This window comes from Anastrepha ludens, chromosome 6, assembly GCF_028408465.1.
Source record: "Anastrepha ludens isolate Willacy chromosome 6, idAnaLude1.1, whole genome shotgun sequence".
NCBI classification, from domain to species: Eukaryota; Metazoa; Arthropoda; class Insecta; order Diptera; family Tephritidae; genus Anastrepha; species Anastrepha ludens.
This window is the reverse complement of record NC_071502.1, coordinates 29587514-29597813: the sequence shown is the minus strand read 5'-3', so window position 1 is coordinate 29597813 and position 10300 is coordinate 29587514. Positions and strand designations below refer to the sequence as shown.

General features: G+C 37.1%; 2 protein-coding genes across 2 annotated transcripts; one reads left to right on the top strand and one right to left on the bottom strand.

Annotated features, from left to right (window-relative positions):
• Positions 1-855: 855 nt before the first annotated feature.
• LOC128866414 (armadillo repeat-containing protein 6 homolog) lies at positions 856-4787 on the bottom strand. The gene is made up of 7 exons (XM_054107122.1): positions 4510-4787; positions 4327-4450; positions 3943-4110; positions 3259-3876; positions 1616-1756; positions 1401-1550; positions 856-1332 (listed from the first exon to the last, which is right to left on the bottom strand). The coding sequence occupies exons 2-7, from the start codon at positions 4441-4443 to the stop codon at positions 1114-1116; spliced, it is 1413 nt and encodes a 470-aa protein (XP_053963097.1). The 5' UTR covers positions 4444-4450; positions 4510-4787; the 3' UTR covers positions 856-1113.
• A 2763-nt stretch (positions 4788-7550) lies between these two features.
• LOC128866112 (eukaryotic translation initiation factor 3 subunit J) lies at positions 7551-9636 on the top strand. Its single transcript, XM_054106610.1, has 6 exons — positions 7551-7766; positions 8005-8096; positions 8561-8683; positions 8897-9185; positions 9257-9393; positions 9463-9636. Exons 1-6 carry the CDS (start codon positions 7751-7753, stop codon positions 9523-9525), a joined length of 720 nt encoding a protein of 239 aa, XP_053962585.1. The 5' UTR covers positions 7551-7750; the 3' UTR covers positions 9526-9636.
• Positions 9637-10300: the final 664 nt, after the last annotated feature.

The window sequence follows — 10300 nt, the reverse complement described above, 5'->3', positions numbered from 1 at the left end:
TGCTACAACAACAACCACTCAAATAATTGGCAGTCCACCTCTTCATCCCTGGCAGGAGTGTCGACTGATAAACACCATCTAGTAGCATGGAATGGCTGACAGTGTCGAAAGCCTTCTTCAGGTCCAACCCTACTAGGTCAGTCCTCTCGCAGGGGCGCTTTTGGTTAGGTCCGTGGTTTATCTGGGCGTTTATGACGGTGGTGACGGCTGTGGTGGTGGTGTGCACTCGTCGGAAACCATGCTGATGTGGGGCTGGGGCCAAGTGTTTCGGGAAGAGTGAGAGTAGGAGGGCTTCAAGTGTCTTCTCTACTGGGGAAAGGAGAGTTATCAGCTGATAAGATTCCCTTTGGTTGACGGCTTTCCCAGGTTTCAGTAGCGGGACCACTCTCCCTGCTTTTCACTTGTCAGGGATAATGAGAGTGGTCCAGAACAGATTGCAAACCCTTGTGAGAAATCCTACTCCCAATGGTCCCAGATGCTGCAGCATCAGTATGTTCAGTCCGCCAGGGCCAATGGCTTTAGATGTTTTGGTTTTGATGATGGCCCCCTGAGCCTCATCACAGAAGAAAGTAAGTGGCGCACTGTGGTTTGTCAGTTTGTGCAGCCGTCTGGTGGCACGACGCTTGGATCTGTCGTCCAGGTGGTAAAGAGGGTTGCTGTAGATTTAGTCTTATATCCCGCCTTATTCTAGGCTCTCGCTGGTATGAATTGGATTGAATGAAAAATTATTTTTTAGCGTGGGTTTACGAAGTATACTCACTTCTCTGCTTTGAATCTGCTTTGATAGCGCCTGCGCAATACTATTTCGAAAACTCTTTTTTTACCGCACCACCAATAAAAAAATATAGAAATGTGTATGAGTGCGTAGTATCCGTGAGGTTATTTTTATTTTTTTGTTTTTGAATATGAATGTAGAAAAACGCTGAAACAAATATAATAATAAAGTTAGTAATTTGTATTAATATCAAAATATGCAAATACTAGGCGCAAATGCGTTAGGCCAAAAGCAGCTTCAGCGGTATTATTTCAAAACGTATAAGATCATATAAAAATGAAGTTCCAATAATGCTACACCCGTTTTTTTCTCCTATTGCGTTTCAAAAACGCTCCCTCTCACTTATCAATAATTTTTTTCTCAGCGACGCCGGTAAATTCTTCGCGAAGTTCCACTTTGCAGCCCAAATCTCGAAGCGCTGCTTTTACATCCTGTTGTATAGAGGGATGGGAACACAAGGCAGTATTTAGCAGATCTTCCACGCCATAAGATATCCAGCTTTCGCATTGGTCGCGCGACCGCGACACCATATTGCGAATGGCCCAGGCACCGTTACGCTGTTAAAAAGAGTGCCAAAAAACAAATTTAAGCTGCATTCGCAAAATCTATGGAAACATTTCATTACCTGAATTATTTTATTATTAGGATGCCTGCGGATGGTCTCTACAATTATTTCTGCGATACCAGTACCAAAGAAGATAACACTATTATCTTTAATGCGCAAAGTCAACGTGGCAATGCAGGCCAATGCCGCTGATACTACATTTTCATTTGTCTATAAACGATCAAATATGCCTCTAGTTTCATAAAAATGTAGTAGGTATTTCAGACGGTACTTACCAAATGTATTTCCAGCACTTGTTTGATAATGGGTGCTACGCCCTGCTGCACTATGTGTGATTTGACTGTGTCATTTCCACCCAAGGCCCGGAGCAATTTTAAAGCTTCACGATTTACACGCGCAGAATCTGAATTTGCTGTCTTAAAATTAGAATGTAAATTGTTATAAAGTTAAATTTGCATAATTTAGAATTATTGTTACAAATATATTAATGAATTAAAAACTGCTCGAATGTTTTCAGCTAGATTTCTTTGATGAGTCACTAAGTCATACTTCGCAGGTCATACTTTCGGTGATTTAAAGATGGCATTACGTTTAAAAAAAATGGTTTTAGTTGATAGGTTTGTGTTTGGTGAATGCAATTGTAAAAAAAAGGAGTAAATTCTACTACAGGCGGGCGGCTAAAAAATTGTGCGCTATTTATGGACCCAATATAGAATGGCATTCAACAGGCAAGCAAATGGTAGGTGGTAGGCCAATGTATTTGTTGTTGCTTACTAAACCCTGTCACGGTAATGTAGTTAGCCGTCGGCTTCGTATAGTTCATCTATCGGTTGGCCCAGGAAACGTGCTGTTTCGAGAGGTTGGATTCAGAGGGAGAGGGGTGTTAGGTGAATAGGTTTGATGGGACATGTGAAAAGGTGGTTAGTATCGTGCGGAGGTAGGACAGGTAGGAGTTTAGTTTACAACAGTATGCAAAACGTAATTGGGCAAGTCTCGCGGGGTAGGTAATGTTCTTCATTAGCAATAGGTGGTGGTTAGACTCCGACCGTGGCTGTACTGATTGCAGTATTTTGCCATTTCTGAAGCTTAATCCACTGCGATTTGTCAGTTGCAGGCGACCAGATGGGCGCGACATAGTTCAGAACTGGTCGGCCAATTGCTTTAAATGTCGCCAGCAACATTTCTTTGTCTTTGGCCCAGGTACTGCCGGCGCCGGCAAGCGATTTGAAAACTTTGTTGTGATTTTGGACCTTACTAACAGTTGCGGTTGTGTATGCAGAAAAGGAGACCAAGCTATCGAAGATAACTCTCAAAATGTTGGTGTTGCTTACTGTCGGTATGGGTGTGTCATCGACTTTGACCTTAAGTTGCAGTTCGACCTCCTTCGTCGAAGATTTAATGGGGGAAAGTTGGAGATTCCTCGCAATGAAAAAGCGAGAAAGTCTGGTGAGGTAATGTTGTTGTTGTTGTTGGAGCAGTAATACAAGCCCCGTCAGTGTAGGGTATATCACCGGTCACCTTCGTCTGTCTCATCTAGAGGTAGGCCCAGGAAACATGCTGTTTCGACAGGTTGGGTCCAGAGGGAGAGGGGTGTTAGATGAGTCGGTTTTAGGGGCATGTGAAACGGTGGTTAGTGTCGCGCGGGGTTCCCTCACATGCCGGACATATGTGTGGTATGTCGGGATCAATTACGGATACGTTTATTTTGGTGCACAGACCATTGATGTCATTGCCCGACGCCATTATCGAACAATCGTCAGCATAGTATACCAGACCCCTTCGTTAGAATCGCTTTTAAAATCATAGAAATCTTCGAATCGGTCCGACATGTTAGCACTTATTCCAGAATTCCAGCAATCTGTACTTCATTTAATATATTACACATCAATTTGGCATACTGGTGTAAAAAAAGGCTCACCATGATATCAAAAACTAATTTAAGTCCTCCTGCATCCTCAATGGTTGTGCAGAACTCTTGACGCACCGCCAATGCACCAATCGTTAACAGCAAATCCGCCAAAACATTTGGATCGTTGTAATCGCCCAATAATTTCGTCAAGTCAATAATATATTCACTTGCAACGCGACGTGCATGTTCGTGTGCACATCCAAACTCCACACGTATATCGTCATCCAGCACTAAATAGCGTAGAGCAGCAATCACTTCACGTATTAGCGACACACTGCTATGCTTCGAAACGAATGGCTTCAACTTTTTCACCACTCCCGCATTTACGATGTTTTGGCGATTTATTTCATGCATTATACATGCCTTTTGTTGCCATTGTAGTGTCAAAATGTTTATATTTTCATCTTCGATGGCCAATAATTTTAGAATAACAGAAAGTGCCTCTGCGTCAAAAACGTCAGGTTGTTTATTTGTAAAACTATTAGCAGCTTTAAGGCAGGCCTCCAATACAGCCAAATTAGGTTTAGTGTCTTCAGCAGTTTTTTGGTTAGCAAGTTCCTGCTCTAGCAGCGTCACGAGCGCTTCATGAGCACCGTTTTTGCCAGCGAGTACGCGATGCGAAATGGACTATGTTATTGAAAAAAGTATATAATTTTGGTAATTTATTTCAAACGATAACATACGACATAATACCTTTTGACATTCAGTATCCAAGACATGCAAATTCTCCAGCAGCTTCTTAGTATCGGTTGATTTTTGACCAATATACGTTTTTATTTCATCAATTATTTCATTTAACACAGGTTTACCAGTGTCTGGATTTATGGTCAAGTCCTTAATGATGTTAACCAAATTTATACCCTAGTAAAAAAAATTTATTAAAAGTAATTGAATAATGTGAATGAATAATGAATCAACTGAAGGGGTATAACTTCGTGAATTTAACTACGAATCGCAACATTTGGCCTCAAAAGCATTACGTAGTCAAATGAAAGGTTGTTGCACTACTACTGAAGATTGGTTTATGGGATCCCCCACTCAAAATTATTCACTAAATAGGAGATGCAATTTACCTACCTGTGCTTCGAATTGCTTGATTGTTTCTTCTTTTGCCTCCTCTGGGCTCATGGAAAAGTCTATGATATTTTCCTTCACCACATCGTCAAAGGTTTCTTGCGAAATCACTTTAGCCATTTTGCAACTAATTGACGATTTTTTTTATTGTAGCACCCAATGAAGTCATAAACTCAGCCCACTCACCTAGTTTTTGTGGCTACAAATATTTCTTTTCCACAATTTCAACTTTCTGTTTCCGGAACTTATTTTAATTACCGCTGATCTTGATGGGCATTTAAATGCAATTCAAGTCTCTTAGTAGTACATCGAAGCCAAATTTATAATTTTTTACAAAAGTTTAAATTTTCATTGCACACGGTTAATTTTGGTTGATATTTCGGCGTTTTTTTTTTAATTTCTAATTACAGTCTATCATTTCAGAGAACTTAATTTCTCTGTTTGAAGATTTTCGATTTGCTGTTCCAGCGTTGCCAATAGTATGATTTTAAATCCTCTTATATGAATAAACTAATGGGCCCGTAACAATGGATCCGTTGCGCCCGTTGCAGCAACGAATTCGACAAACAGAAAAATAGATTACTATGGTGCCCCCACTCACCGACGTTATCGTAGTCCTTGTCTATTGTCCGTGAGATATATAAAATTGAGCAAAATTTGAGCCCGCAGAAAACAACTGCTTTCGTTTGGTTACATATTTACACAATACATCGGTTTGTGTTGGTTTCCAAAGACAACAACCAACAAATGCAATTACTTCATTTGTCTATAATTAACTTTATTCAACAATGTTTTTAAGTTATTTTAATAAAAATTTAAAAAAAGTAAGCAACACATCAAGGCGAATTGAATATCCAAGGTGGCGCCATAAAAAAGGGGCAATCTTTTTCGCGATTTTGACAAGTCTGACGTCAGGTCCATGCGCAATACAAAACAAACGAACAAAACAAACAAACGTGGGAGAAATTACATGCTTCTGAAAATTCAGTGAATGGCTTGGTAGCATTGTGATTTGTGTGATTTAAACCAATCAAACTAATGAAATAGATGTGCCGTGTTTTAAATTGTGAAAGCACGGATTAGTATAAAGCCTACAAATGCAGTTTCTTTGCGCTTTTATGCGGAAGGCGCCGTGGGAAGAAAGAATATATGTGTGTGTAAGATTTCTTGTGTTTGCTTGTTTCCATTCAAGGCGAATTTATTACAGGTGACAGAAAACACATATAAGTAACACCCTACATGTATTTGTTGTTGCGTTTGGTCCAACCATCACGTCAAAATCAGCAAGCAAATGTAAACATACGAATGTAAACATACCAATACATACAAACAAAGCATATTATTTTGACGTAAGCCATACCTAAGGTGAAAAATTCAGCTGGGTGAATGCTGTCACCTTAATAAATCCACCTTGTTTCCTTTGCTTTGGCATACTCTTCAGAGAATGTTAACGTTCTCTGACTTCTCTATACATTAACGTTCTCTGCTACTTCTTCACAAACAAGTAATTTCCCTTCCTTTAGTTTGTTTATTCATGGGATCTTATTCATGGGATCTCATCATGTATTCTAACACATCAAAAATAATAGAACAAAAGTTTGCTCCTTCCGAATTCACTGTGCCGTCAAGCTCCAAGAATATACAAATAAGAGCAATTCCTTTTTTGGGAAGAGGAAGAATACGCGAAATAAATAGAAACTACAAAAAATGATACACCTACAAACACACTTTCTTGGCACGGCGCCATTCACATGAAAACGCAAAAAAACTGCATTTTGAAGTTTTATATTCATTTGTACTTTGACAATTTAAAACGTGACACTTCGTTTTAATTAGTTTTTGTAGCTTAAATTCCCCAAATCCCAATATTACTAAGCCCTCCACGGGATTTTCACAATAATGTAATTTATTGCTCTTTCGTTTGTTTTATATAATTAAGGTGCGTCATGCACCAGACTTGTCAAAATCGCGAAAAATAAAGTAACTGTTTTGGGAGTGCATCCCTTTTGGTACTCAATTCGCCTTGCATTCTCATTGAAATATTGACATTCAAACCACCGAATTGCAATTTTGTATATAAATTTTTATGAAAATATTGCTTTCGTACTGCTGCTATCAACCTATTTGAATTCGTTTTGGTTTTGAATTTCTCATCGTTCAACTCGCTACTAAAACTGTTTGCATTAACTATTCCTTCGTCTGGGCTCTTTTTTATTTTATATTTTTAAAATTAAGGGGGGACTCCCATTCCCCGGCTTAAAAAAATCGATTTATTGTTTTTGACCGATTCTTGTTTATTATACTCTCAAAGAACTCTGTGCAAAATTTCATGACAAAATTCGTTAAATTGAAGAAATTATGCGTCATCAATGAACTCGGTGCGCTCCATAATACTGAGAAAGCGTGCGAGCAATAGCCGAGCCTTAATGCAACGAAAGAAGCTCGAATTTTACGTCGGGGTCAGCAAATGGTACAAAATCAATTTTTTGAAGAGGAAGAGGGAGTACTATATGGTCCTGGAATAGCTGATTAACACGAAAATGCTGTGAGTCTTAAATATATACCTATTTCGCATAAATATTTGAATGCGTTTTTCTCAAAACAGCATTTTTCTATACGGCCGCCATGATATCTCGAGAACTATTCCGTCGATTGCTGTCAAATTTTACACGAATCTCGAAATAATATCTGTCTCTATCATAAACTACGGAAAATAAGATACATGCATGACCTTTTTTTTATAAATAAAAATCCGAGGAAAAAATTGTTTCAATAGTTCATACTGAAACTATATTCATAAGGAGTAAAATGCCATTTGAATTTTTCCTTTCAGACACCCTGAAGCTGAGTTATCGTGGCGGCCAGCGACCAGGAATTTTCATAGAAATTTCACCTCGAGCGTTTTCAAAGCCACAATTTTCCAGAAAATCTACCAAAAATTGAAGTTGATTTTATATAATGCATAATAAATATGGCTGTAAATTTTCCAAAAGATTCAACTGATAGTTTTCCCAATAAAAATTCATAAAAAACCGTATTTTTTGGCGTTTGAAATGGGTATCCCTCCTTAAATTCAGGTGATTATCTTAATGAAAGAAGTGAATGTGCCTATTTATTTCAGTTAATAATATATGTAACCGTAGTAGAATGATAATACAAGAACATGCAACGCTGCCGAAAAAGGAAATAACATATCAGATAAAGGTGAGAAGTGAAAGAGATATTTACGTGAATGACATAAAGAAGTAGATCTTGCACACGTTTGTGACAATTTTGATTTGTTCGTCACATTTTTTGCTTTCAATTTTCTACTAAACAAGGAAGCATTGAAAAAATCCGTGAAACCTGTACGGAAAAAACGAAATTTTATAAAAATTCTCATTATATTAAGTAAAAATTGAGCAATTGCAGAGAATACTTCGACAGAATGTCCGATGATTGGGGTAAGTAGTTGTTCTGGAATGTTGTCGATTCACCAATGGCTTAGCTGACATAGTATACTCGAGTAATTTGTCATTGACACTGCCACAAATACTGCACTGACAACAGCAGTTTTTTTAAAGAAAGCGCAAGGGCAACGAGAATTGGCTCGAACAAAAAAAGAAGAAAATTATGCAAGCAACAAATACTAGGTATTTTTAGTCACATTTTGCACTAACGTTAAACATTTTCCTTTTGTAGAGACAGCCGCTGATGAGGAGGTAGTTATACGACCTAAGATAGCAAATGATGTGAACAAATGGAAGGGAGAGGACGATGATGAGGACGTAAAGGTAAACTTTTTGATTCCGTCTGTAATAATTAAATATTTAGAAAAATAAGAAGAAAAGATCAACCCCCTGTGTCTTCAATGCTTTTGTTGCTTTAATCAACATGATTTGTTTAGTATTCATTGTTTGTTCAATGCCTTTTTGCATGCTATACGTCTATTTTCTAACATTTCTCAATTCACTATACTTGCATGCTACGCGTACACGTGGTCAATTATTGTTTTGCTTTGTATTATGTTGATCACAACCAGATGTCACAATCTTAAATTTTTGGATTTTCCATCGATCGTATTAAAAGTTTAGTTTTTTGATTAAGTTGTTTGTAACCAACTATAAACAATAACAATTTCATGTTATAACAGTAATTGAAAAATATACTAAATAGGAAGTAAATATATATAATTTATTTGAAAACATGATTTTATTTACGAAGTTTTGATATAATTTCTGATGTTTTTCACTTACAGGACAGTTGGGAAGACGAGGAAGAGAAGAAAGATGAGGAGAAAAACCAAGATGAAACAAAGACAACAGTGCCAATCAAATCAAAACCAAACAAAGCGTTAAAAGCTAAACTTAGCGAGCAGGAGGTAAATTAAATTTTTTAATACAGTTTTAAATTAGAAAACCAAAAATATCTGAAAGTTAGTAAAATTAGCTTAAATATAGAGAAAGACAGTACTAATTGCATTTCGATTTTTAAAATCTTCTAAGGCAAGATTTACTAATGTTTCTGCAACAACGACCTACCTCCAAATAATATATTTTCATTACCACCTCCTTATTGTTTTCTGTACTTATAGCGATTAGCAGAAGAAGAAGAGGCGAAACGTTTAGCTAATTTAACGCCTGAAGAAAAGTTAGCTGAAAAATTACGCTTGAAAAAAATTCAGGAGGAAACGGACCTCAAAAGCGCACTCGAAACATTCGGTGTGTCTAATATTGGTGGCGGATTGGACGCGTTTAATCCAGAAACAAAAGAGGAATTCAAGGAATTCGGTGCGACGCTCAGTTGGAAATTGTCACAATACAAAGAGTCGCCACATTTCCCACAGTTCGTTGAAGATTTAGTACGTAGCATATGTGTGAATTGTAAGTGCCTGTGAATATGAAGACAATCAGATCTATATTTGCGGTATTTTAATGATTCATAAATATTTCAGTATCTGCCGCGGACATTAAGAAGGTGAAAATTAATGTAGAAAGTTTGCACACGGAAAAACTTAAAATGGAGAAACAAAACGCGAAAAAACCTCCAAACAAGGGAAAAATTAAAGCCTCACTGCGTACAGAAAATGATGTATGTGATAATGAGCTCTTGAGTGTATTTGTATCTCATATTTACTTGTGTAATTCTCTATTTTCGTAGGATATTGATGGCTATCAGAAATACGGCAACGACTATGCAGATGACTATGATGACTTCATGTAAATACCGTTGAGATGCGCATACCATATTGCATAAAGAAATGTTTGCTTCATGTTTTTTTTTTTTTGTTAAAAATTAAATAGAATACATACAAATAGATCGCTATGACCTACATCTAAAACTGTACACTTAAAATTTTTGGATAACAAATTTCTAACATGCTTGTGAATTCATTTTATATAATTATACTTTATTAAATATGTATAAAAGAAAAAAGTGCATGGTTTCACACTTTTCGAGATCTCTGTTGAAATAGTTTGAAATTCACCAAAAACATCAATGAGGATGTTACTGTGGCTATAACTACTGGTTACATATAAGTTTTGGTTGTAGCTTCGGTAATAATATAAAAACTACAGAAATCGCAGTCCCTATCTAAATACAAATTTAGGGCGCATCACATTTTAGTTTATGTTACATATTTTGCCCATTGTAACAATAGAGAGGAAGCGATTCATTCATAACTGTCTGCCTCCTTGAATATAATCTGGACCAGAAGAAGATTTTAATAATAAAACTAAATAAAAAATTAAAGTTGTTAGGATATCAGTACATTTACAACAATCAGTGCTTATGCGCTTCCGGTCCCAGTCTGGCAATACTCAATAGATGCAAATGCGGCCAAAGATAACAAATCGGATTTTCGTTTGAACGCTGCAAAATGTGAATTTTTATCAAGATTAAGTATTTTCTACCTCGTGCAATTTTATAACATTTTCCGAAAATGACGACAGGGTTAGGTACAAGAAAAACAAAATGCTGGCGGTTTCTGGAAGGC

Excerpts from the sequence above, each read along its gene's own strand:
- LOC128866414 (XM_054107122.1), bottom strand. The coding sequence starts at position 4,443 with ATGGCTAAAGTGATTTCGCAAGAAACCTTTGACGATGTGGTGAAGGAA. Across the intron at positions 4,111-4,326 it reads TCAAGCAATTCGAAGCACAG|GGTATAAATTTGGTTAACAT; the intron begins GTAGGTAAATTG and ends TTTTTTTACTAG. Across the intron at positions 1,757-3,258 it reads AATTAGTTTTTGATATCATG|ACAGCAAATTCAGATTCTGC; the intron begins GTGAGCCTTTTT and ends TCTAATTTTAAG.
- LOC128866112 (XM_054106610.1), top strand. Across the intron at positions 8,684-8,896 it reads CTAAACTTAGCGAGCAGGAG|CGATTAGCAGAAGAAGAAGA; the intron begins GTAAATTAAATT and ends CTGTACTTATAG. Across the intron at positions 9,186-9,256 it reads ACGTAGCATATGTGTGAATT|TATCTGCCGCGGACATTAAG; the intron begins GTAAGTGCCTGT and ends TAAATATTTCAG.